This window comes from Phytophthora cinnamomi (genome assembly GCF_018691715.1).
Source record: "Phytophthora cinnamomi strain GKB4 chromosome Unknown Contig102, whole genome shotgun sequence".
NCBI classification, from domain to species: Eukaryota; Oomycota; class Peronosporomycetes; order Peronosporales; family Peronosporaceae; genus Phytophthora; species Phytophthora cinnamomi.
In genome coordinates this window covers 293,252-318,056 of record NW_027151035.1, presented here as the reverse complement: position 1 = coordinate 318,056, position 24,805 = coordinate 293,252, and the positions used below count along the sequence as shown (strand labels likewise).

The 24,805-nt window shown below is 57.0% G+C and overlaps 8 protein-coding genes across 9 annotated transcripts; 4 read left to right on the top strand and 4 right to left on the bottom strand.

Annotated features, from left to right (window-relative positions):
• Positions 1-787: 787 nt before the first annotated feature.
• On the bottom strand, positions 788-1,771 carry IUM83_07893 (putative alcohol dehydrogenase; the record flags this gene model as incomplete). Its single annotated transcript, XM_067932225.1, has 1 exon — positions 788-1,771. The coding sequence occupies one exon, from the start codon at positions 1,769-1,771 to the stop codon at positions 788-790; it is 984 nt and encodes a 327-aa protein (XP_067782999.1).
• Positions 1,772-2,195: 424 nt separating this feature from the next.
• On the top strand, positions 2,196-3,179 carry IUM83_07892 (putative alcohol dehydrogenase; the record flags this gene model as incomplete). 2 transcript variants are annotated; one of them, XM_067932224.1, is made up of 1 exon in its annotated part: positions 2,196-3,179. In XM_067932224.1, the coding sequence occupies one exon, from the start codon at positions 2,196-2,198 to the stop codon at positions 3,177-3,179; it is 984 nt and encodes a 327-aa protein (XP_067782997.1). The 2 variants fall into 2 exon arrangements, with proteins under 2 accessions (XP_067782997.1, XP_067782998.1); XM_067932223.1 differs by having other exon boundaries at positions 2,952-3,179.
• Positions 3,180-4,517: 1,338 nt separating this feature from the next.
• Positions 4,518-5,912, top strand: IUM83_07891 (Glycoside hydrolase; the record flags this gene model as incomplete). The annotated part of the gene is made up of 1 exon (XM_067932222.1): positions 4,518-5,912. One exon carries the CDS (start codon positions 4,518-4,520, stop codon positions 5,910-5,912), a length of 1,395 nt encoding a protein of 464 aa, XP_067783096.1.
• Positions 5,913-6,425: 513 nt separating this feature from the next.
• On the top strand, positions 6,426-7,412 carry IUM83_07890 (putative alcohol dehydrogenase; the record flags this gene model as incomplete). Its single annotated transcript, XM_067932221.1, has 1 exon — positions 6,426-7,412. The coding sequence occupies one exon, from the start codon at positions 6,426-6,428 to the stop codon at positions 7,410-7,412; it is 987 nt and encodes a 328-aa protein (XP_067782996.1).
• Positions 7,413-7,702: 290 nt separating this feature from the next.
• Positions 7,703-8,686, bottom strand: IUM83_07889 (putative alcohol dehydrogenase; the record flags this gene model as incomplete). Its single annotated transcript, XM_067932220.1, has 1 exon — positions 7,703-8,686. One exon carries the CDS (start codon positions 8,684-8,686, stop codon positions 7,703-7,705), a length of 984 nt encoding a protein of 327 aa, XP_067783125.1.
• Positions 8,687-9,928: 1,242 nt separating this feature from the next.
• Positions 9,929-10,912, top strand: IUM83_07888 (putative alcohol dehydrogenase; the record flags this gene model as incomplete). The annotated part of the gene is made up of 1 exon (XM_067932219.1): positions 9,929-10,912. The coding sequence occupies one exon, from the start codon at positions 9,929-9,931 to the stop codon at positions 10,910-10,912; it is 984 nt and encodes a 327-aa protein (XP_067783117.1).
• A 289-nt stretch (positions 10,913-11,201) lies between these two features.
• Positions 11,202-12,188, bottom strand: IUM83_07887 (putative alcohol dehydrogenase; the record flags this gene model as incomplete). Its single annotated transcript, XM_067932218.1, has 2 exons — positions 11,202-11,759; positions 11,838-12,188. 2 exons carry the CDS (start codon positions 12,186-12,188, stop codon positions 11,202-11,204), a joined length of 909 nt encoding a protein of 302 aa, XP_067783126.1.
• Positions 12,189-12,702: 514 nt separating this feature from the next.
• IUM83_07886 (Glycoside hydrolase) lies at positions 12,703-14,097 on the bottom strand (the record flags this gene model as incomplete). The annotated part of the gene is made up of 1 exon (XM_067932217.1): positions 12,703-14,097. One exon carries the CDS (start codon positions 14,095-14,097, stop codon positions 12,703-12,705), a length of 1,395 nt encoding a protein of 464 aa, XP_067783127.1.
• Between the last annotated feature and the right edge of the window lie 10,708 nt (positions 14,098-24,805).

The window sequence follows — 24,805 nt, the reverse complement described above, 5'->3', positions numbered from 1 at the left end:
GGAGCTTGGGCTGGCGATGCAACTGGTGTCGATGCCTCCTCATCGCTAATGTCATCGAAGCTGTACACGTCAACACTGTTATTTGCTGGTGCTGTGGTGTTGGTGTTTGCGTTCATACCAGTATTTGGCGGTGCTGTCTCGTTAGCCGAAACAACAGAGGCTTTGGTCGCAGCCTCAGTTGATTCCGTAGCGTGCTCTTCCTTTTTGGCCTGGATGAGTTCTCGGTAGTGCCCATCAAGCGGGTGCTCCCAAATGCTTTCCTCCGTGCTCGAGTTGAAGTAGTACAGTGTGCCATCTTCAGTCTCGCCCTGCTCCCAGTCAGGGGGTAGTTCAGCTAGCAACGCCTCCTGGACAAGAGGCAACAAGTAGCTCTCTGTGTCGGGATCCACACCAAGACTTCGTGCATGGTCTCGCAGCGCCTCCTGGAATTCAGGACTGCTGGTGTCCATGACAGAAACACTTAATTACTCCTTCGCAGCACCAAGGGCAAGCTGGCAAAGCGCCAGGTAGGCAGTTTGGAGTGGAGCCTCGAATACATGCAGGACATGGGACGAACATCAATTGAAGCTAAAAATGGGGATTGAAACCTCAATGCAACATCTTAGGTTCAGGCTTCTTAGCATCCCGCTGCAGTTCTCACGTAAGGTTGAGGACAAGTGCACATATGCTGAACGGCACGGCCAACGAAACATTAGTCGCGATAAACTCGCCTGTATGTACGAGTAAGCAGTGAAAAATGTTGTGCTTATAAATCAATCGGATGTCTTCTGTCCCAATAGCCTTCCATCTACTCCTTGGCCACCTCGATGATGATCTTGCCCTTAGCGCGGTGCGACATACAGATCTTCATGGCCTCCACCAAGTTCTCCAGCGGGTGCACCGAGTCGATGATGGTCTTCACCTGGCCGGCCTCGATCAGCTTCTTGAGCTCCAGCAGGTACTCGGTGCACGGCGCGTTGAAGATCTGGTGCTGCGTGGCGCCGATGGGCGACTCGATGGGCTTGTCGATCACGCCGATGGTCACGAAGATGCCGGTCTGCTCCTTGAGCACCTTCTGCGCCGCATCGTTCCACGACTGGGACTCCACGCCGCAGTCGTAGATCAAGTCGATCGAGTGCTCGGCCACCACCTCGCTCCACTTGTCGTTCGTGTAGTCGATGACCTGGTCGGCGCCCAGCGACTTGACCAGCTCCACGTTGCGGTGGCTGCACGTGGCGACGACCTCGGCGCCCAGCGCCTTGGCGATCTGGACGGCGAAGAGACCCGTGCCGCTGCTGCCGCCCAGGATGAGCACGCGCTGACCCTTCTGCAGCTTGCCGTACGTGACGAGCGCCTGCCAGCTCGTCTGGCCAGCCAGGGGCACGCCGGCCGCCTCGTTGAACGTCATGTTGGTCGGCTTGTGCGCCACGCGCTTCGTGTCCACGTTCAGGTACTCGGCGAAGGTGCCCGTGGCGTCGAACCACGACATGGCGAAGACCTCGTCGCCCACCTGGTAGTCCTTGACGTCGCTGCCGACCTCCACCACCTTGCCGGCCAGGTCGTGGCCCACGCGGTACGGGTGCTCGGGCGACGCCATGGTGGACAGGATCATGGACGCGTAGAGCCCGATCTTGTAGTCGATGGGGTTGAGCGACGCGCTCAGGACCTTGATCTTCACCTCGTTGGGCTGCACGGACTTCTGCTCGGCGCTCGGGTTGAACTTGATCTGCTCGAGGAAGTCGCCGAAGTGCTGGTACTCGTAGGCCTTGAAGGTAGCGGGGACGGCGGCCATGGTGGTTGGGTGCGTCTGTTGTGCTGGGGGGCAGGTGGCGGTGCGGTGGTGCTTGTCGTGGACAGAGGATGACTTTGAAGAATTCGTCTCAGGTGAGCAGGTCCGTTCCTGTCACGCTGCTGACGTACTACTAGCTAATCAGGGCGTCTTTGTAATCGGCCGTCAACCTCTCGCCGGATTGCGCGCAGACCAACCTGAATTATAGGTTGACTTTGACTTGATTAATGTATCGACTTTATAGGTTCAACCGCGGGTACACTGTACCGGTGCTATAGTCCGGATTGCGTGAAGATGCGCGCTTACTCAACGGATCCGCTGCGTTATCCAAACTCAACACTCGCGTTCCAGCCCCTCATTCTGCAAAAAAATCCCAAGCGCTCAAGTCGCCCAAGCACCAGCCCAAGCTCCACCCCAACCGACTACCATGGCTGCCTACCCGTCCACGTTCAAGGCCTTCGAGTACTACAAGTTCGGCGACCCGATGGAGGAGATCAAGTTCAACGCCAGCGTGGCGCAGAAGCCGCTCAAGGGCGACGAGCTGCGCGTTAAGATCTTCAGCGCCGCCGTGAACCCCGTGGACTACAAGCTGGTCACGTACGGCCCGCACATCCTGCCGCACGCGCCGACGGCTGAGAACCCCTTCCGCGTGGGCTTCGACATGGCCGGCAAGGTCGTGGAGGTGGGCAGCGACGTCAAGGACTACAAGGTGGGCGACGAGATCTTCGCCATGCCCGGCTTCGTCAACTTCGGCACTTTCGGCGAGTACATCAACATCGAGACCAAGTTCGTGGCCCCCAAGCCCAGCAGCATGTCGTGGAACGAGGCGGCCGGCGTGCCCCTGGCCGGCCAGACGAGCTGGCAGGCGCTCGTCACGTACGGCAAGCTGCAGAAGGGTCAGCGCGTGCTCATCCTGGGCGGCAGCAGCGGCACGGGCGTGTTCGGCATCCAGATCGCCAAGGCGCTGGGCGCTGAAGTCGTCACCACGTGCAGCCACCGCAACGTGGAGCTGGTCAAGTCGCTGGGCGCCGACCAGATCGTCGACTACACCAAGGAGAAGTGGAGCGAGGTGGTGGCCGAGCACTCGATCGACTTGATCTACGACTGCGGCATGGAGCCCGCCTCATGGAACGACGCGGCGCAGAAGGTGCTCAAGGAGAAGTCGGGCATCTTCGTGACCATTATGACGGTGGACAAGCCCATCGAGTCGCCCATTGGAGCCACCCTGCACCAGATCTTCAACGCGCCGTGCACCGAGTACCTGCTGGAGCTCAAGAAGCTGATTGACGCCGGCAAGGTGAAGACCATCATCGACTCGGTGCACCCGCTTGAGAACGTGATGGAGGCTTTCAAGGTTCAGATGTCCAGCCGCGCCCGAGGCAAGATCATTATTGAGATCGCCAAGGAGTAAGCAGCAGCCACCGAATGGCCTGCGCTCTAGTAGCCAATTTACATGTAGGAAATGCAAAAGATGTCTTCTTGATCACTTCAATCAGAGCGAGCGCCTTATGCAAATGTTTGCGAAAATTGACAGCAGCGTTTACAAGAACGACTTCCCGCAAAAGTTGTTGCGAGCCAGTTTTTCGGTCATGTCAACGACCCGCGACGTTCACTGTAATGGTATGAACGCTTCAGACAGGCTCCGCTGTCCAAGTAGATTGTGTTCAATCAAAGGCCGACCAAAAACCGCTAACGTCCCTGCGAGGGTCACTGCAAGCCTAGATTCATCGGAAATTTACAAAATACAAAACCGTGTTCATACTGATATGTTGGAGTATTTTCTGTTTGAATTCTAGGCTACAGATACAGTGGCGACCAGCGAGTTCAGCGAGGCATGATGTCCAGGATACTTACCCATTCGAACCGTGGGTTGACACAATCGGACACGATTGCAAGACTTGTTGTTGAAGTTGTCCTGAAGATCTTTTGTCCTCATCTTGGTGATCTCCGTGCGGAGGAGATGAGGAAGACACAACGCAGCAAACACACTCCGAGTCACCGAGGAGACGACGACTCCTGCTTGCGGCTTAGACGCTGGTGAATCAAGTTCTGTCGCTCGCGGAGCGCTGTCGTGACTCCGGCGCGCCTGCCTTAAGGCTGAAGTTCAGGAGTGGAGTTACGACCATCTGGTTCCGACGAGATGCCTCTCTAATGCGTCAGCAGTGCAAGTCACCGCGAGAAACGGTCTCTAAATCCGATGCGTCCAGTGACTCGGCCCCCATTCACCCCATTCAAATTGAAAGGGAGGAAATTGTGGTGCGTCGACCCTCGACGGGTGGCAACGAGAACAAAACATTCGAGCATCCGTCAAGTTTCACCGGAACTCGAGCGCAGCATCGCGCGTGGGAAGATAATTTCGCTGGTTCTACTGGAGCAGCTGGCACACGAACAATGAAAGCCTCAGCTCAACTCCAGCTCGCACGCATGGCCTCGGATAGTCGGGAAACGCGTCCTTGTAGCACAGAGCCCGAATTTCGTCCGGTTCGGTCGACAAAGAGCTGTACTTGACACTTTGCCCTAGAAACGACCAATGCCGCCGAGAGATCCACCAGCGGCGGAGGCTCGATCGAACACCACATTCAGCTGTCGATTGCTCGGTACGCTTTCACGTCGCTAGCTGGATGCTATCCTTGCAGAGGCTCATGCAACAATGCTTCATTCTGCAATTTGCCGAGCACCGCACAACAGCCTCCCAACAAACGCGTGAAGCTGCAGCACGATGCTCCGAAACATCCTGCACTCACGCCCAATGGCCGCCGCCGTGGCCTGTATGGCGCTCGCCTTGTCGTCCTCCATCGCCGCTGCTGAAGATCTCTGCTCCATTGTGCCAGCCTCGTACTCGGGGGCCAAGTCGGACCACCCGGAGGTGACGACGGCCATCGACACGCTGGAAAAGTACGCCATCGCGTCCTGGTACACGGATCGCCTGAGCACGCAGGATCGGTCGGCCATGGTGTCGGGACTGCTGAGCCAGTGTTCCGAGGACACGCGCCTCAGCATCGTTGTGTACGGCATCCCCAACAAGGACTGCGCAGCCGGGTTGTCGTCGGGAGGCAGCGTGACCAGCACGAGCGACTACCAAGCGTTTCTAAAGGACCTCACGGACGCTGTCGGCAGCCGCAAGGTGCTCTACGTCGTGGAGCCGGACGCGCTGGGTCTTCTTACGCAAGACGGAGGCTGCGGCGCGTCGGCGGGGTACCTCGACAACCTCAAGGTCGCGGTGGCAGCTCTGTCCGCGAACTCCAACGCCGAGCTGTACGTTGATGTCGGGTACTGGATGCTCGCTTACGGAAACAGCGCCGATAAGGTGGCTGCTGTGATGAAGGAGCTCGGCAGCTCTGGCCGGGTCAAGGGCGTGACCATCAACACCTCCAACTACCGCTCCACCGACGAGTGCGCCGGGTACTGCACCAACTTCCAGTCGGCCATGGGCTCGAGCGACATGAGCTGCATCATCGACACGTCTCGCAACTACAACGGTTCCCCCACCAGCGACTGGTGCAACGTCCCCACTGCGGGTATCGGCAAGCCGCCTACGTCGGAGACGGGCGTCTCGAACCTGGACTACTTCATGTGGATCAAGCCGCCCGGAGAGAGCGACGGCCAGTGCGCAACGGGCGGAACTGCAGCGGGCTCGTTCTACCTGGACGGCTTTAAGTCGCTGTGGGACCAAGGCTACTTTGTAGCCGAGCAAGGCATGCCGAAGATCGGCGATAGCTCCGGTACGTACACGCAGACGCCTGCGACGACAACGCCTGCCAGTGGCTCAAGCAACGCTGGCCAGACCACTCAAACCAATTCGACGACAACAACCGCTCCGAGCGGCGGCAGCTCGAGCTGGAGTCAGGCCGACACCGTCGGGACCGTTGCCCCGGCCGACACGACGCAGACGGAGGCCCCCGCCAGCACATCGTCTGCCACGACAGCCACGCCTTACACCTCCTCGAGTCCAGCCACTTCTAGTCCATCCACCACGGCACCAGTGTCGACAACCTCAGCTCCGTACACGAGCAGTTCGCCTGTCACAACTGCTCCGTCGACCACAGCACCGACCGGGAAGACTGAATCCACCACACAGCAGTCCAATACCACGCAAACTCGCACTGCCTGCAAGGCCAAGAAGCGGCGTCTGCGCCCGCTGTAAATCGATGTGGGGTGGGTGAGTGAGTTGTTGTACTTGTCCAGTTCCAGTTCAAGCTGTGTAGATAACTACCAGGCTGCACCGCACCGTCCGAAGGTGCCTGCGATGACAGCACCGTTCCTTATATGCGATAATAAATGTCTGTTTTAGCCTACCAGTTTTCTCAGTGCTTTTCATCTGCAGATAGATCTATCGACCTGGATCCGAAATGAGAACGCTATACTGCAATATACAACCGTGTTGTTGCTGAACTGCCAGGGCGATCTTCTCCAAGTTGATTGGAGTGGCAGCACTGTTTGCGTCAGGCTATTCGGGTGACGGAATCGATAACTTACTCAATAGCTTTTGCAAGAGTAAATTCGACTCCGTCGAAGCGGAATACGTCATGGTTTCCTGCTTACGGAATTGGCGTCAGCCGAGCGAAGATCGAACTTTGCTGCCTCAGAGGCTTCCTCATAAGCGAAAAAGCCGGGTTTGGCAATACCCACACGCCTCCACTACAGCACCAACTTGACCATGTCGACGATCCCCACGACGTTCAAGGTCTACCAGTACGAACGCTTCGGACAGGATCCGCTCAAGGAGATCAAGTTCAACCGCAAGGCCGAGCAGAAACCGCTACGCCCCGGCGAGGTGCGCGTCAAAATCTTCAGCGCCGCGTTGAACCCGATCGACTACAAGATGATCACGTACGGCCCCGCGCTCGTGTCGACGGGTCCGACGCCCGAACACCCGTTCCGTCTGGGGTTCGACTTGGCCGGCAAGGTCGTGGAGCTCGGCAGCGAGGTCAAGGACTACGCGATCGGGGACGAGGTGTACGCGATGCCGTGGCTTGACGCGATCGGCAGCTTCGGAGAGTACATCAACGTGGACACCAAGTTCCTGGCGCACAAGCCGACCAACATGTCGTGGAACGAGGCTGCAGGTGTGCCGTTGGCTGGCCAGACGAGCTGGCAAGCGATTCACACGTACGGCAAGCTGCAAAAGGACCAACGCGTGCTGATCATCGGCGGAAGCAGCGGCACGGGCACGTTCGCCATCCAGATCGCGAAGGCTGTTGGCGCCCAGGTGATCACCACCTGCAGCCGCCGCAATGTGGAATTGGTGAAGTCGCTCGGTGCCGACCGCGTCATTGACTACACCGAGGAGAAGTGGAGCGAGGTGCTGGATGAGCACTCCATTGACCTCATCTACGACTGCGACTTCGAGGCCAGCTCGTGGAACGTCGAGGCCCAGAAAGTCTTGAAAGAGCAGACCGGCATCTTCGTGACCATCGGCGTGATCGACAAACCCGTGGACTCACTCATCGGAGCTACCCTGCACCAGATTTTCAACGCGCCATGCACTGCGTATTTGCTGGAGTTGAAGAAGCTGGCGGAGGCAGGCAAGCTCAAGACCGTCATTGACTCGGTGCATCCGCTGGAAGATGTCATGGACGCCATGAAGATCTGTTTGTCGCACCGAGCGAAGGGCAAGATCGTTGTTGAGGTGGCCACGGAGTAAACGAACGGTAGGCAGTCCTGGTCTGTTGCACGCACTCGCATCCTTACTGGACGAGACGAGAGATACATGTAGTATTACTCGCGCCGAAGCGTCGAGCATAGCGCGTTGTTCATGAAAAAAAAAAAAAAACTGCCGGAAGCCAATGCATTAAATCAAACAAACGATGTCTTCTGTTGCAACCTCAATGGTTCGTACGTGTCCGCGTGAGCGCTTCACGCGTCGACACCCAGCCTCCGCTACTATTTGCTACTGCTGCCTCTCAACAGCATCAAACACTGAGCCCTTACCATCTACTCCTTGGCCACCTCGATGATGATCTTGCCCTTGGCGCGGTGCGACATACAGATCTTCATGGCCTCCACCAAGTTCTCCAGCGGGTGCACCGAGTCGATGATGGTCTTCACCTGGCCGGCCTCGATCAGCTTCTTGAGCTCCAGCAGGTACTCGGTGCACGGCGCGTTGAAGATCTGGTGCTGCGTGGCGCCGATGGGCGACTCGATGGGCTTGTCGATCACGCCGATGGTCACGAAGATGCCGGTCTGCTCCTTGAGCACCTTCTGCGCCGCATCGTTCCACGACTGGGACTCCACGCCGCAGTCGTAGATCAAGTCGATCGAGTGCTCGGCCACCACCTCGCTCCACTTGTCGTTCGTGTAGTCGATGACCTGGTCGGCGCCCAGCGACTTGACCAGCTCCACGTTGCGGTGGCTGCACGTGGCGACGACCTCGGCGCCCAGCGCCTTGGCGATCTGGACGGCGAAGAGACCCGTACCGCTGCTGCCGCCCAGGATGAGCACGCGCTGACCCTTCTGCAGCTTGCCGTAGGTAACGAGCGCCTGCCAGCTCGTCTGGCCAGCCAGGGGCACGCCGGCCGCCTCGTTGAACGTCATGTTGGTCGGCTTGTGCGCCACGCGCTTCGTGTCCACGTTCAGGTACTCGGCGAAGGTGCCCGTGGCGTCGAACCACGGCATGGCGAAGACCTCGTCGCCCACCTGGTAGTCCTTGACGTCGCTGCCGACCTCCACCACCTTGCCGGCCAGGTCGTGGCCCACGCGGTACGGGTGCTCGGGCGACGCCATGGTGGACAGGATCATGGACGCGTAGAGCCCGATCTTGTAGTCGATGGGGTTGAGCGACGCGCTCAGGACCTTGATCTTCACCTCGTTGGGCTGCACGGACTTCTGCTCGGCGCTCGGGTTGAACTTGATCTGCTCGAGGAAGTCGCCGAAGTGCTGGTACTCGTAGGCCTTGAAGGTAGCGGGGACGGCGGCCATGGTGGTTGGGTGCGTCTGTTGTGCTGGGAGGCAGGTGGCGGTGCGGTGGTGCTTGTCGTGGACAGAGCTTTTTGAAAAATGAGAGGGATACCGGTGCGGTGGCTGCACGCCGGGGTGTGCTGCGACTGGCGTACGTCCGGCAGCAGCCCAGCGGATACCGGTGACGCGCTTGTCGAGGAGCGTAGCGGGCTAATCAGGAGGGCTTTGTAATCCCTGGAGTTTATGTGCCAAGCTAGATTTTTTTCTCAGATTCTAGATTGGCGGCGGCGGTGGTAATGATGCAGACGAGTGTGTTTTCATCATCGCAGCAATGGGGGACTTCCCCGGGAAGGGCGCGGGGAGGACACCAATGGCCTTCTCCACTACGGAGTGGTTAGCTGATTGTACATACTGTATTGTGATGAGTCAGTTTGGTGTGTGGAGTGCAGATGCAACGATATACCCTGAGGAGGATTTTATCTAGCTGTTGGGACTGGGCCGAGCTAGCCTGTACTCGCTCACAAACATTCGGCGTGGTTTGTGGAGACTACTGTCCGTTAAAAGAACAAGTTTTGGGCACTTACCAACTGAACAGTAGTGTATAAAGCTTACTGATGAGTATGGTGAAATGTATACTACCAGCTATAAGTCAACATCGGAAAAAATGTCTGATGCTAGTGATAGGGGCGTCATTATGACGCCCACTCCAGTGGATAACCACTCAGTATTCAGTCGAAAGCAGATGCGTGCTTCCTTGCCGAAGCATTCCGAAGTTGCTCACGCAACTCACGCACCGGCTCAGCCAACTTGAACCCCCAAGAGGGCAACTGCTGTCGCTAAATACGCAAGCTCGAATACCTTTTGACCAGGGCACAACTACTGCAGCTCAGAACCAGTCGATCCTGCAACAAGAATGAATTGTGGTCCGCGCCCTTCCCGGGGAAGTCCCCAATTGCTGCGATGATGAAAACACACTCGTCTGCATCATTACCACCGCCGCCGCCAATCTAGAATCTGAGAAAAAAATCTAGCTTGGCACATAAACTCCAGGGATTACAAAGCCCTCCTGATTAGCCCGCTACGCTCCTCGACAAGCGCGTCACCGGTATCCGCTGGGCTGCTGCCGGACGTACGCCAGTCGCAGCACACCCCGGCGTGCAGCCACCGCACCGGTATCCCTCTCATTTTTCAAAAAGCTCTGTCCACGACAAGCACCACCGCACCGCCACCTGCCTCCCAGCACAACAGACGCACCCAACCACCATGGCCGCCGTCCCCGCTACCTTCAAGGCCTACGAGTACCAGCACTTCGGCGACTTCCTCGAGCAGATCAAGTTCAACCCGAGCGCCGAGCAGAAGTCCGTGCAGCCCAACGAGGTGAAGATCAAGGTCCTGAGCGCGTCGCTCAACCCCATCGACTACAAGATCGGGCTCTACGCGTCCATGATCCTGTCCACCATGGCGTCGCCCGAGCACCCGTACCGCGTGGGCCACGACCTGGCCGGCAAGGTGGTGGAGGTCGGCAGCGACGTCAAGGACTACCAGGTGGGCGACGAGGTCTTCGCCATGCCGTGGTTCGACGCCACGGGCACCTTCGCCGAGTACCTGAACGTGGACACGAAGCGCGTGGCGCACAAGCCGACCAACATGACGTTCAACGAGGCGGCCGGCGTGCCCCTGGCTGGCCAGACGAGCTGGCAGGCGCTCGTCACGTACGGCAAGCTGCAGAAGGGTCAGCGCGTGCTCATCCTGGGCGGCAGCAGCGGCACGGGTCTCTTCGCCGTCCAGATCGCCAAGGCGCTGGGCGCCGAGGTCGTCGCCACGTGCAGCCACCGCAACGTGGAGCTGGTCAAGTCGCTGGGCGCCGACCAGGTCATCGACTACACGAACGACAAGTGGAGCGAGGTGGTGGCCGAGCACTCGATCGACTTGATCTACGACTGCGGCGTGGAGTCCCAGTCGTGGAACGACGCGGCGCAGAAGGTGCTCAAGGAGCAGACCGGCATCTTCGTGACCATCGGCGTGATCGACAAGCCCATCGAGTCGCCCATCGGCGCCACGCAGCACCAGATCTTCAACGCGCCGTGCACCGAGTACCTGCTGGAGCTCAAGAAGCTGATCGAGGCCGGCCAGGTGAAGACCATCATCGACTCGGTGCACCCGCTGGAGAACTTGGTGGAGGCCATGAAGATCTGTATGTCGCACCGCGCCAAGGGCAAGATCATCATCGAGGTGGCCAAGGAGTAGATGGTAAGGGCTCAGTGTTTGATGCTGTTGAGAGGCAGCAGTAGCAAATAGTAGCGGAGGCTGGGTGTCGACGCGTGAAGCGCTCACGCGGACACGTACGAACCATTGAGGTTGCAACAGAAGACATCGTTTGTTTGATTTAATGCATTGGCTTCCGGCAGTTTTTTTTTTTTTTCATGAACAACGCGTTATGCTCGACGCTTCGGCGCGAGTAATACTACATATATCTCTCGTCTCGTCCAGTAAGGATGCGAGTGCGTGCAACAGACCAGGACTGCCTACCGTTCGTTTACTCCGTGGCCACCTCAACAACGATCTTGCCCTTCGCTCGGTGCGACAAACAGATCTTCATGGCGTCCATGACATCTTCCAGCGGATGCACCGAGTCAATGACGGTCTTGAGCTTGCCTGCCTCCGCCAGCTTCTTCAACTCCAGCAAATACGCAGTGCATGGCGCGTTGAAAATCTGGTGCAGGGTAGCTCCGATGGGTGAGTCCACGGGTTTGTCGATCACGCCGATGGTCACGAAGATGCCGGTCTGCTCTTTCAAGACTTTCTGGGCCTCGACGTTCCACGAGCTGGCCTCGAAGTCGCAGTCGTAGATGAGGTCAATGGAGTGTTCATCCAGCACCTCGCTCCACTTCTCCTTGGTGTAGTCAATGACGCGGTCGGCACCGAGCGACTTCACCAACTCCACATTGCGGCGGCTGCAGGTGGTGATCACCTGGGCGCCAACAGCCTTCGCGATCTGGATGGCGAACGTGCCCGTGCCGCTGCTTCCGCCGATGATCAGCACGCGCTGGTCCTTTTGCAGCTTGCCGTACGTGTGAATCGCCTGCCAGCTCGTCTAGCCAGCCAACGGCACACCTGCAGCCTCGTTCCACGACATGTTGGTCGGCTTGTGCGCCAGGAACTTGGTGTCCACGTTGATGTATTCTCCGAAGCTGCCGATCGCGTCAAGCCACGGCATCGCGTACACCTCGTCCCCGATCGCGTAGTCCTTGACCTCGCTGCCGAGCTCCACGACCTTGCCGGCCAAGTCGAACCCCAGACGGAACGGGTGTTCGGGCGTCGGACCCGTCGACACGAGCGCGGGGCCGTACGTGATCATCTTGTAGTCGATCGGGTTCAACGCGGCGCTGAAGATTTTGACGCGCACCTCGCCGGGGCGTAGCGGTTTCTGCTCGGCCTTGCGGTTGAACTTGATCTCCTTGAGCGGATCCTGTCCGAAGCGTTCGTACTGGTAGACCTTGAACGTCGTGGGGATCGTCGACATGGTCAAGTTGGTGCTGTAGTGGAGGCGTGTGGGTATTGCCAAACCCGGCTTTTTCGCTTATGAGGAAGCCTCTGAGGCAGCAAAGTTCGATCTTCGCTCGGCTGACGCCAATTCCGTAAGCAGGAAACCATGACGTATTCCGCTTCGACGGAGTCGAATTTACTCTTGCAAAAGCTGTTGAGTAAGTTATCGATTTCGTCACCCGAATAGCCTGACGCAAACAGTGCTGCCACTCCAATCAACTTGGAGAAGATCGCCCTGGCAGTTCAGCAACAACACGGTTGTATATTGCAGTATAGCGTTCTCATTTCGGATCCAGGTCGATAGATCGATCTGCAGATGAAAAGCACTGAGAAAACTGGTAGGCTAGAAACAGACATTTATTATCGCATATAAGGAACGGTGCTGTCATCGCAGGCACCTTCGGACGGTGCGGTGCAACCTGGTAGTTATCTACACAACTTGAACTGGAACTGGACAAGTACAACAACTCACTCACCCACCCCACATCGATTTACAGCGGGCGCAGACGCCGCTTCTTGGCCTTGCAGGCAGTGCGAGTTTGCGTGGTATTGGACTGCTGTGTGGTGGATTCAGTCTTCCCGGTCGGTGCTGTGGTCGACGGAGCAGTTGTGACAGGCGAACTGCTCGTGTACGGAGCTGAGGTTGTCGACACTGGTGCCGTGGTGGATGGACTAGAGGTGGCTGGACTCGAGGAGGTGTAAGGCGTGGCTGTCGTGGCAGACGATGTGCTGGCGGGGGCCTCCGTCTGCGTCGTGTCGGCCGGGGCAACGGTCCCGACGGTGTCGGCCTGACTCCAGCTCGAGCTGCCGCCGCTCGGAGCGGTTGTTGTCGTCGAATTGGTTTGAGTGGTCTGGCCAGCGTTGCTTGAGCCACTGGCAGGCGCTGTCGTCGCAGGCGTCTGCGTGTACGTACCGGAGCTATCGCCGATCTTCGGCATGCCCTGCTCGGCTACAAAGTAGCCTTGGTCCCACAGCGACTTAAAGCCGTCCAGGTAGAACGAGCCCGCTGCAGTTCCGCCCGTTGCGCACTGGCCGTCGCTCTCTCCGGGCGGCTTGATCCACATGAAGTAGTCCAGGTTCGAGACGCCCGTCTCCGACGTGGGCGGCTTGCCGATACCCGCGGTGGGGACGTTGCACCAGTCGCTGGTGGGGGAACCGTTGTAGTTGCGAGACGTGTCGATGATGCAGCTCATGTCGCTCGAGCCCATGGCCGACTGGAAGTTGGTGCAGTAGCCGGCGCACTCGTCGGTGGAGCGGTAGTTGGAGGTGTTGATGGTCACGCCCTTGACCCGGCCAGAGCTGCCGAGCTCCTTCATCACAGCAGCCACCTTCTCGGCGCTGTTTCCGTAAGCGAGCATCCAGTACCCGACATCAACGTACAGCTCGGCGTTGGAGTTCGCGGACAGAGCTGCCACCGCGACCTTGAGGTTGTCGAGGTACCCCGCCGACGCGCCGCAGCCTCCGTCTTGCGTGAGAAGACCCAGCGCGTCCGGCTCCACGACGTAGAGCACCTTGCGGTCGCCGACAGCGTCCGTGAGGTCCTTTAGAAACGCTTGGTAGTCGCTCGTGCTGGTCACGCTGCCTCCCGACGACAACCCGGCTGCGCAGTCCTTGTTGGGGATGCCGTACACAACGATGCTGAGGCGCGTGTCCTCGGAACACTGGCTCAGCAGTCCCGACACCATGGCCGACCGATCCTGCGTGCTCAGGCGATCCGTGTACCAGGACGCGATGGCGTACTTTTCCAGCGTGTCGATGGCCGTCGTCACCTCCGGGTGGTCCGACTTGGCCCCCGAGTACGAGGCTGGCACAATGGAGCAGAGATCTTCAGCAGCGGCGATGGAGGACGACAAGGCGAGCGCCATACAGGCCACGGCGGCGGCCATTGGGCGTGAGTGCAGGATGTTTCGGAGCATCGTGCTGCAGCTTCACGCGTTTGTTGGGAGGCTGTTGTGCGGTGCTCGGCAAATTGCAGAATGAAGCATTGTTGCATGAGCCTCTGCAAGGATAGCATCCAGCTAGCGACGTGAAAGCGTACCGAGCAATCGACAGCTGAATGTGGTGTTCGATCGAGCCTCCGCCGCTGGTGGATCTCTCGGCGGCATTGGTCGTTTCTAGGGCAAAGTGTCAAGTACAGCTCTTTGTCGACCGAACCGGACGAAATTCGGGCTCTGTACTACAAGGACGCGTCTCCCGACTATCCGAGGCCATGCGTGCGAGCTGGAGTTGAGCTGAGGCTTTCATTGTTCGTGTGCCAGCTGCTCCAGTAGAACCAGCGAAATTATCTTCCCACGCGCGATGCTGCGCTCGAGTTCCGGTGAAACTTGACGGATGCTCGAATGTTTTGTTCTCGTTGCCACCCGTCGAGGGTCGACGCACCACAATTTCCTCCCTTTCAATTTGAATGGGGGCCGAGTCACTGGACGCATCGGATTTAGAGACCGTTTCTCGCGGTGACTTGCACTGCTGACGCATTAGAGAGGCATCTCGTCGGAACCAGATGGTCGTAACTCCACTCCTGAACTTCAGCCTTAAGGCAGGCGCGCCGGAGTCACGACAGCGCTCCGCGAGCGACAGAACTTGATTCACCAGCGTCTAAGCCGCAAGCAGGAGTCGTCGTCTCCTCGGTGACTCGGAGTGTGTTTGCTGCGTTGTGTCTTCCTCATCTCCTCCGCACGGAGATCACCAAGATGAGGACAAAAGATCTTCAGGACAACTTCAACAACAAGTCTTGCAATCGTGTCCGATTGTGTCAACCCACGGTTCGAATGGGTAAGTATCCTGGACATCATGCCTCGCTGAACTCGCTGGTCGCCACTGTATCTGTAGCCTAGAATTCAAACTGAAAAGACTCCAACCCATCGGTATGAACACCGTTTTGTATTTCGTGAATTTCCGATGAATCTAGTAGGCTTGCAGTGACCGAACAAAGGAACTCAGCACTTTAACATGGATGGACTTGACGACGTTGTCATGCCCCAACGATGGTGTGGCAACGAATTTACACAGATCACACGGAACTCTGCATCTACAGCTTGCGCAGACGCTTCTTCGCCTTGCAGGCAGCGCTGGTCTGCGAAGTGCTCGTAGAGGCCGAACTGGTCGTAGACGGTGTAGTGGTTGCAGTCGGGGTTGCAGTCGGGGTTGCAGTCGTGCTCACTGGGGTCGTCGTAGTGCTCTGAGATGATCCGGTGTCCGCCGGGGCAACAGTGCCAGCGGTGGCAGATTGGCTGGTGCTGCCGTAGTCCTGGGCGACCGATGAAGTTTGGACTGCAGAGCTTCCTGTCGATGTCTGGGTTCCGGTTTGGCTGCTCGTTTGAGTGCTAGTTTGGCTTCCAGTCTGAGTGCTCGATTGACTGCTGGTTTGAGTGCTCGATTGACTGCTGGTTTGAGTGCCCGTTTGGCTGCTAGTCTGACTCGTGCTGTTGGAGATCGTTGACATGCCCTGCTCGCTCACGAAGTATCCTTGATCCCAGAGGAGCTGGAACCCCTCCTCATAGAACGACCCGGCCGTCACACCCGTCAGGGATTCGCTCGAGTACGAGGTGTCCGTGCAGATGCCATCACTTTCTCCAGGCGGCTTGATCCACATGAAGTAGTCTAGGTTCGAGACGCCCGTGTCCGACGTAGGTGGCTTGCCAATGCCAGCAGTCTTGACGTTGCACCAATCCGAGGTCGGCGATCCGTTGTAGTTGCGAGAGGTATCGATGATGCAAGTCATGCTCGTCGATCCCATAGCCGTCTGGAAATTGTTGCAATACGTAGTGCATTCGTCCGTAGAGCGATAGTTCGACGTATTGATGGTGATGCCCTTGAGAGTGCCCGAGGCACTCAGCTCGTTGATGATTGTTGCCACCGCAGCAGAGTTCGTCGAGTCGGCCAACAGCCAATACCCGACATCGACATACAGCTGCGCGTTCGAGTTCGCGGACAGAGCTGCGACCGCGATCTTGAGGTTGTCCAGGTAACCGGCGGACTCGCCGCAGCCGCCGTTGGCGAGAAGACCCACCGCATCGGGCTCAACGACGTACAGCACCTTGCGGTCTCCCACAGCCTCCGTCAGTTGCGAGAGGAACGACTGGTAGTCACTGGTGCTCTGAACAGTTCCGGAGGACGACAGGCCAGCATTGCAGTCCTTGTCGGGGATACCGTAGACAGCGATCGTCATTCGGGAGTCCTCCGAACACTGGCTGGTTAGGCTCGAAAGCATCGTGGAGCGATCCGTGTCCGAGAGGCGATCCGTGTACCAAGCAGCGATCGAGTACTTCTCGACCGTCTCGAGGGCGGATGCGAGCTGCGGGTAGGTAGTTTTGGCGCCAGAGTACGAGGACGGCGCGATGGAGCACAGATCTTCGGCGGTGGCAGCTCCCTGATAGCAGGACCAGGCCAGTGCAGCCAGAGCGAACGACGAGCGCAAAATCTTGACCATCTTCTTGTGGTAGACGAGTGGGCGCGAGCGCTTTGAGCTGCCAGCTATGCGTATGACTGAGTCGCTCAGGGCAAATTGCAGAATGGGCGAGCACCATGCACAGGCACTGGCAAGCACGGAGGCGGTCGTGCACCTCATGATGCACCAAGGCGAGGCCAGGCGAATCGGGAGGCTCTCATCTGCTCTCGGTGGGGACGGCTCTGCAGCTATCGTCGCTGATACGCTTTGACGCCAGCGCCAGCCGGCGGGCAGCGCTGTCCGAAATGAGCAGCCCACGCGTGCGCTTCCTGTTCCGCGGACACTATTGCCATCTTGCAAGATGTGCCGGAGTCTGATTTGTTGTGCCGTCGTGACAGCCGTCGGACCAGTCTACTTGACTCAGCTAGGCAGGACGTACACATAGCGCCACGTGCGGATACAGCTGGCGCTGAGGTGCCTGCAGCGCTGAAGATGGTCTGGCGACAGGAGCTACCGAGTGCCAGGCTCACTCCGGCCAGAGCTCCGATGCTATCGAAAACCAGCGCAGACTCAAGGTTACGCTCGCGTGGAGCTTTAGCGCGGAGCTGCTGCTTGTCGGCCTGGTGCTTGAGACGGCGTGCGACCCGGGATCGACCGGCGTGACGCCCGAAAAGATCGCATCCACGCATTTCGGTGACAGCTCTTCAACGAACTGGACGCTACTGTTGGACAGCGAGAAGTCCACCGCTTGCCTCGACGACGAGACGGCAGATCCGATTGCACACCTCCACACGCGCGGATGTGGCGCGAATGGCTGGCGTCCGGAGTGGCTTCAGCAGCAGCGACCAGGTCGCCGCACCTTGTCACGCGCACACGTAGTTTTCAGCGCTGCCTTTACATCGCGCGTGTATGCAGGTGATCGCGGCAAAGAAGCGGGGATCGATCTTTACAAATAACTGGATGAATATTCACGGGCTGCTTACACCACACTACCAGTACATCAACTCCATACTACACTACACTAAGTTTACAACTTACGTCTGCGTAGCTTCGCCTTGCATCCCGTGCTCACTGCGGCCGGAGTGCTAGCTGGAGTCGACGGCGTTGAAGTCGGAACTGCAGTGCTCGTCGTGGGGGGAGACGTTTGACTCGCGCCAGCAGAAGTAGGAGCGGGGGTAGTAGAGCTCTCCGACGAGCTGGTTTTTGCCGGTGCAACAGTGCCGACCGCGGCGCTGCTGTCGTAATCTTGGCTAATTGAGGAAGTCTGGTCCACGTTGCTGCTTGCTGTCGGGGCCCCGGTCTGGATGCTGGTTTGAGCGCCGGTCTGACTGCTGGTTTGGCTAGTTTGGTCGCCGGTTTGGCTGCTCGTTTGGCTTGTCTGGGTGCTGGTCTGGTTGCTGCTTTGGCTCACGTCTCCTGTGCCATCCGCGATTGTCTTCATGCCACCTTCTTTCACAAAGTAGCCCTGGTCCCAAAGCTTGGTGAAGCTATCCGAGTAGAACGAACCTGCTGCGGGACCACCGTTGCACGTGCCGTCGCTCTCTCCAGGCGGCTTGATCCACATGAAGTAGTCCAGGTTCGAGATTCCCGTCTCCGACGTAGGCGGCTTGCCGATACCCGCAGTGAGGATGTTGCACCAATCTGAAGTAGGAGACCCGTTGTAGTTGCGGGAGGTGTCGACGATGCACGTCATGTCAGTTTTACCCATAGCCGTCCGGAAGTTGGTGCAGTATGTGGCGCACTCGTCGTTCGAGCGGTAGTTGGACGTATTGATGGTCACGCCCTTGACTGTGCCGCAGGTACTGAGCTCTTGCATTATCGGGGCGATCTTGGCTGCGTTTGTCGAGTCGGCCAGCATCCAGTACCCGACGTCGACGTACAACTCGGCGTTCGAGTTCGCGGACAGAGCTGCGACTGCTACCTTGAGATTGTCGAGATACCCTGCAGACGAACCGCAGCTGCCGTCTTTGGCGAGAAGACCCAGCGCGTCAGGCTCAACCACGTAGAGGACCTTGCGGTCACCAACAGCGTCCGTCAGCTCCTTGAGGAACGCCTTGTAGTCATCGGTGCTTTTCACACTCCCTCCAGACGATAAACCGGCGTCGCAGTCCTTGTTGGGAATGCCGTACACCACGATACTCAGCCGGGTGTCCTCGGAGCACTGCTTGAGCATGCTGGAAACCATGGTGGATCGTTCGTCGCTCGTCATGCGGTCCGTGAACCACGACGCGATAGCGTGTTGCTCTAGCGCTCCCAAAGCCTTTGATAGCTCCGGGTGGTCGGTCTTGGCTTGACTGTACGAACTTGGTGCGATCGAGCACAGATCTTCTGCGAGAGCAAGGCTGGAAGAGACCATTAGCGCCAGGTATGCTGTGGCGATCGCCAAGCACGAGGACGGGATGCCAAAGACCATGACTGTTGGCTCAGACTTCAGGAAACGGGGCTTGCCGTCGTCGTTGGCTTCGTTTGGGAAATTGGAGAATGATCAACTACTTGGTGTTCGATCAAGACTTGGTGAACGCCAACGCGAAGGAGAGGGAAGCACGACATGCTTGCAAGGCGTAACCAGATGCTATGCAACGCTCACGTGAGAGCTGCCGGAAGACGTCAGCCGCTCTCCGCCAGTACTGTGGCGGCAAAATCAACAACTCAGGAGCGCACTCTTCCCGTTCAACAGACGACTAGATCCATACGATTGCGGGATAAGACGCAGTTATAGTACTGCAGTATGAATGCAGATGTCTGTCGTATCGGGTCACGACGGGTGCCTTCTGTTTGGAGGCCAACTGCTGAATCAATCGAGCACCAGCAGGCGCCTTGAACAGGTACGACGCGGATGTCTGTCCTACGTCGTCACGCAATTAAATTCCATTCGCGGCAACTGCACTTACTCAGTTGCTTTGACTTGTCCGCTCAGACCAGTCGGCGTGGACGCAACTGGGCAACTTGGCACACATGAAAAACACTGCCTAAGGGTAATCGGAACCAACTTGGCCGACTTTTTTCTAAATGATTCACATTTCAACAAATATTGCCTCAAAAAAAATGGTGAGCATACCGATCGAAAGCTGTGCGCTTCAGCTATCTCCCAGATAGCTCCGAGCTGAGACTACACGCGAATTCAGCGACTTCTAACGTGTTCAAATGTTCACATATTTTCAGAGGCCCCAAATGGTTTGGGAGCCCCCATTACCATATGGGTTTTCGATCAAAATCTATACATTGTATTCAAAAGCTGAAGTCGGAGGACTCTGGTGTGGATCTAGATGCCTGTTCTACTTGCTCGGTAAAGCTCAGCGTAGACAATGACGTTGGCAACGACCAGCCCGGAATAACGTCGGGTAATGTCTCCGCTACCGGGCTCTTCTGCGTCTGCTTCGTTGGCCTTCTCCCAGTGCTGTGTCTAGAATTCGACCCTTTCGAACAGAAATTCGATCTTAGTGACGCTTGAGAAAACCGGCAATCCATTTGTCAGAGGGACCTGCCGCACTGAATTGGTGTTCGCGACCATCGCTGATCATATCAAGAATAATTCCTTTGAGGCGTAGGCGTGTAGCAGGAAATCCGCGCCTAGCGAGGTCGATCAGTCCGTCGACTATGCCTTCTTCTTCGCCGTCTGACAATGCGGACTTGCGTCCAGGGATGATACCAACTTCAGCTCCATCTAAATAGCGAGTCAGTGTACGAACAGCAGCTCCATGCACCCGTTTCGCTGCTTTTTTTAGAAAGCTCGCCGTTTCTGACAGCACACACAGATCTCTTCAGATCCGCATCCGTCCACTGTTTGTAGTTCCTCTTCAACAGCTCTTGCTTGCGCTGGACCTTGCCAATCTTGGTCTTGCTTGGCCGAGTAACTGCCATGCTATCTATCTGGTAGATTTGAGAATGACTTCAGGTTGAGCAGTACTATGTGCGGGTAGGAGCAGTGGGTAGGAGCTGCTTCGAGGAGACAGGAGCAGATTCACAGCTTACGCGCGGATAGACGCCGAAAGCAGTTCACAAAACGTAAAAATAACTCGATTGTTGAAGAAATTCGCTTGTTGAAGCTGTTTTGGCTCACATTCTATACAGGTGGCGAGTTGGGTACCTCGGCAAGTTGGTTCCGATTACCCTTATTCGGAATAAAGTTCAGTTTTCGTTTTATGCTGGAAATTAACGAGATGCTTGTAATCTCAGGAGTTGGTTCGCAAAATACTGCTGTGTCTGCCAATAACAATTTTCGCCCGTCAACTTTACTCAAGCTAATGACTGCTTCGAAATACATGTAAGGCAAGTCGCTCCCCGAATTGAGCATGGTTGTCTGGCTTTCTACTTCTTCGAGACCTTGATGATGATTTTACTTACCTTGGCATCCTTCAACTCTTCCAGATACATGAAATTGCTTATCGTTTTGAGTTTGTTTGACTCAATAGGTGTCAGTGCCTTCAACGATAAACTGCAGCATTGTAGACGAAGAAACAAAATACAGACAACGACGGATAAATCCGGACTCACTGAATGACATCCTCCATACTATAGGGCAATCTCCGCTCCCGACACAAAAATCCGGAGAGTAAAATTCTGCGATTGGATTGGTTGATAAACTAACCTACGGTACAGAAAACGAAGTTGAAACCGTATGGAAAAGCAAAAACAATCCGTCTTTTTAGACAGTTACCTTAGGGTACCTAGGAATTGTTTTTTTTTTATGCTGCGAATTATCGCCTTTGTCAGCATGGCGTTCCACATAGCAATAGTGGCATGAATAGCACGAAGGCGTTTTTCTTTTGCCGTGCCTCCAGTAGCTTTAGCACTATTTCTTAGCTTCGCTTTTTAGTGGCCCCATGACATCAGCACTAAGCGGTTGGCACAACGGTGAGCTGTTCGGAGGCAACCTCACACTCGGAAATGCGTCATGCTAACCTCCCACACCTCGGCGCTGCTCGATCTCTCTCTCCCCCCCTCCCCGGGTACTCCAGATGCCCCCACCACGTCCCCAAGACGGCGACGCTTCAGCTGGTCCGTGCTCTAGTCCTACACGGGAACTGGGAGGCTCATGAGCATGGCCTTCCTGGACCCGGGGAACCTCGAGGCGGACCTGCAGAGCGGCGCCTACACGCGCTACCAGCTGCTCTACGTGGTTCTACTCAGCACGTCCTTGGGAGGGCTCTACCAGGTGCTGGTCGCCCGCCTGGGGGCCACCACCGGCCGCCACTTGGCCCAGTTGTGCCGCTCCGTACCCTGTAGCCGTCACTTGCTCGACGCGCTTCATTGCGCAACTGACGTCAAATTACTGTGTCGGCAAAGGAGTTTAACTTCACACCACTCATTATCTTTAACTTTCTGATTGGCTCTAAAATAATTCATTTAAGCATTTCATTGGATAAAAATGGGGTTAGATTTTGTATGGGGATCAAATGGGGATCTGTCTCACCCGGATTTTAGTGTCGCCCGGATTTATCCGTCGTTGTCTGTATCCCACTACACAGTCAAATTATCCGTGACTTGGCAGCATTTTACGTGTGTAGTCAAAATTCAACAACGTTGTCTACATCACAATATAGCCAAATCTATGATCACTTACCCATCCGCACTACTGACGCTCGCTACAGTACGTATCAGCGAGTGCTACAAACATACTAGACGTTGAGGAACTCAGACTACATGCACGCCACATGCTAGTCATTTGCTTAAAACTTGCGGAGACGGCGCTTGATCTTGCAGTTGTTTGTCTGCGATTGAGAAGGGGCCTCGGTGGTAGCAGGCGAAGTCGCCACCGTCGCCGTCGGAGTAGCAGGGGTCGAGACCGGGGTGACCGCAGCGGGCGTGGGGGTTGTCGAAGACTGCGAAGGAGTGGTGTCGGTGGTCTCAGAAGCGTTGCTGTCGACCTGGGAGGCACTGCTTTCAGTGGTCTGCGACGCGGGGGTGTCGGTGGTCTCCGGCGCGTTAGTCCCAGTGGTCTGCGAGGCAGTCTGCGAAGCACTATCGTCCGTCGTTTGAGACGAAGCCGCCTGTGAAGAAGTGGTGCCCGATGTCTGAGAAGCGCTGCTAGTCGTGGTCTGCGAGGTGTCGGAGCCTCCCTCAGCGATCGTGTTCATGCCACTTTTTTTCACAAAGTAGCCCTGGTCCCAAAGCTTGGTGAAGCCATCCGCGTAGAATGCACCTGCTGCAGGACCACCGTTGCACGTGCCGTCGCTCTCTCCAGGCGGCTTGATCCACATGAAGTAGTCCAGGTTCGAGATTCCCGTCTCCGACGTAGGCGGGTGGCCGATGCCAGACGTCATTACATTGCACCAGTCCGTACTGGTGGGCTCATTGTAGTTGCGGGAGGTGTCGATGATGCAGGTCATGTCAGTTTTACCCATAGCCGTCTGGAAGTTGGTGCACAGCTCAGTGCACTGGGCTGTTGTGCGGTAGTTGGACGTGTTGATAGTGATGCCCTTCAACGTGCCAGACGCCGCCAGATCCTTGACGATCGTCACAACCTTCGAGCGCTGATTCTCGTACTGAAGCGTCCAGTACCCCACATCAACGTAGAGCTCGGCGTTCTTGTTGGCCGAAAGAGCCTCGACAGCAACTTTCAGGTTCTCGAGATAACCCTTTGACGACCCGCAGCCGCCGTCTTCAGCCAGGAGACCCACGGCATCGGGCTCAACGACGTACAGCACCTTGCGATTTCCGACAGCCTTCGTCAGGTCCGACAGGAACGTCTTGTAGTCTGCAGTGTTGGACACCGTGCCTCCTGACGAGTATCCGGCGTTGCAATCCTTGTTGGGGAGGCCGTAGACGACGATGGTCATGCGCGAGTCTTCCGAGCACTTGCTGGTGAGGTCGGACAGCATCGTGGCGCGGTCCTTCGTCGACAGGCGGTCGGTGTACCAAGCGGCAATGGAGTATTCCTCCACAGCCTTAAGAGCAAAGGCGAGCTTCGGGTTGTCGGTTTTGGCCGTGGCGTACGACGTAGGGGCAATGGAGCAAAGCTCCTCACCGCGCACGACATTGGTCGCCGACATGCTCATGGCGATCGATGCCATTGCGGCGACCGAACGCAGGAATTTGACCATGGTGATCAGCGGACAGTGAAGGTGGAACGGAACTGCGCGTTGCTGGGTGAAATGGAGAGTGAGGGCTGCAGTGGAGCCTCCACAGGAGCTGAAACCCGATGGTGACAAGACCAGTCACCACAGGGACGAGCCATCCACGCGCAAAGCAAGGAGGATCATCGGCGCCGCTGGGGACTTGCACCACGCCGGCAGTTAAGAGGTCCGTGCTGCGCCGTTGAATGGAGATCGTGTCTTTGGTGTCCGTGCTCAAAGAGTAGGAGTTTGTATGCCTTGATCGTCAAAGCACTCGTGCTTTTCGTCGACCTACCAGCTGCAGATACCGTCTGCTGCAGCGGAACGGAAGTGTGGCAACCGGGTCATTTAACCAGATCGTTGCTGTTCTCACGTGTCAATGACCATGGCACTGTACCGTAAACCAACAAATTGTATAGGACGGGAACTTTTTACGAGCGTTGCAACGAACCCGTGGTTTACGGTACGGCACTTGTAGAGCGGGTCGCGACCAGAATTCTTCAGCTTCACGGCATGAGTTTCGCGTCCATCTTGATTCAAGTCCAAGGATTCCTTGGGACAACTCAGCAGATCTGTCAAACAGCGGATGGCCTCGTCCATATGTGGCTTAGTCTTTGAGACTCCTCATTGTGATGCTAGGACCCCACCGACACCGGTGAACACAGTGCTTGAGTGACTTCGAGCCATAGAGCCACAGCTCGCATGTTGGGCAGGTCGGCTTCGTGTATTCATATGTATCAAACGCCAGCAAGGCGCTAGTCTCACCAGGTTGCCTCGAAAACATACTGGGGCGGACCTCGACTTTACGTAACCTGTTTTTGCTTGAGAGCAGAACATGCGCCCCCATACGAGTCGCGTCGTGACTGCTTCGATGCGACGGAAGCGGCGCTGCGAAGAGCAGACCAAACGTGAGAGATCTCTCTGCTGCCATGCGGTGCCTCCACCCACGGGGGATAGCCACTCTTTCCGAACACTGGAAGGCCGCGCAGCGACCCAGTTGCTTGAACCACCTGCTTGGGTGGCGCCATGTCAACTTGACATTCAAGCGCTCAAGCCTTTTCAGCCGCTGGGAGGCAGGAAGTTCCTGGAGTAAAGGAACTTCCTGCCTCCCAGCGACTGAACCAGCTGACGCGAGCGCGCCGATTAACGAGT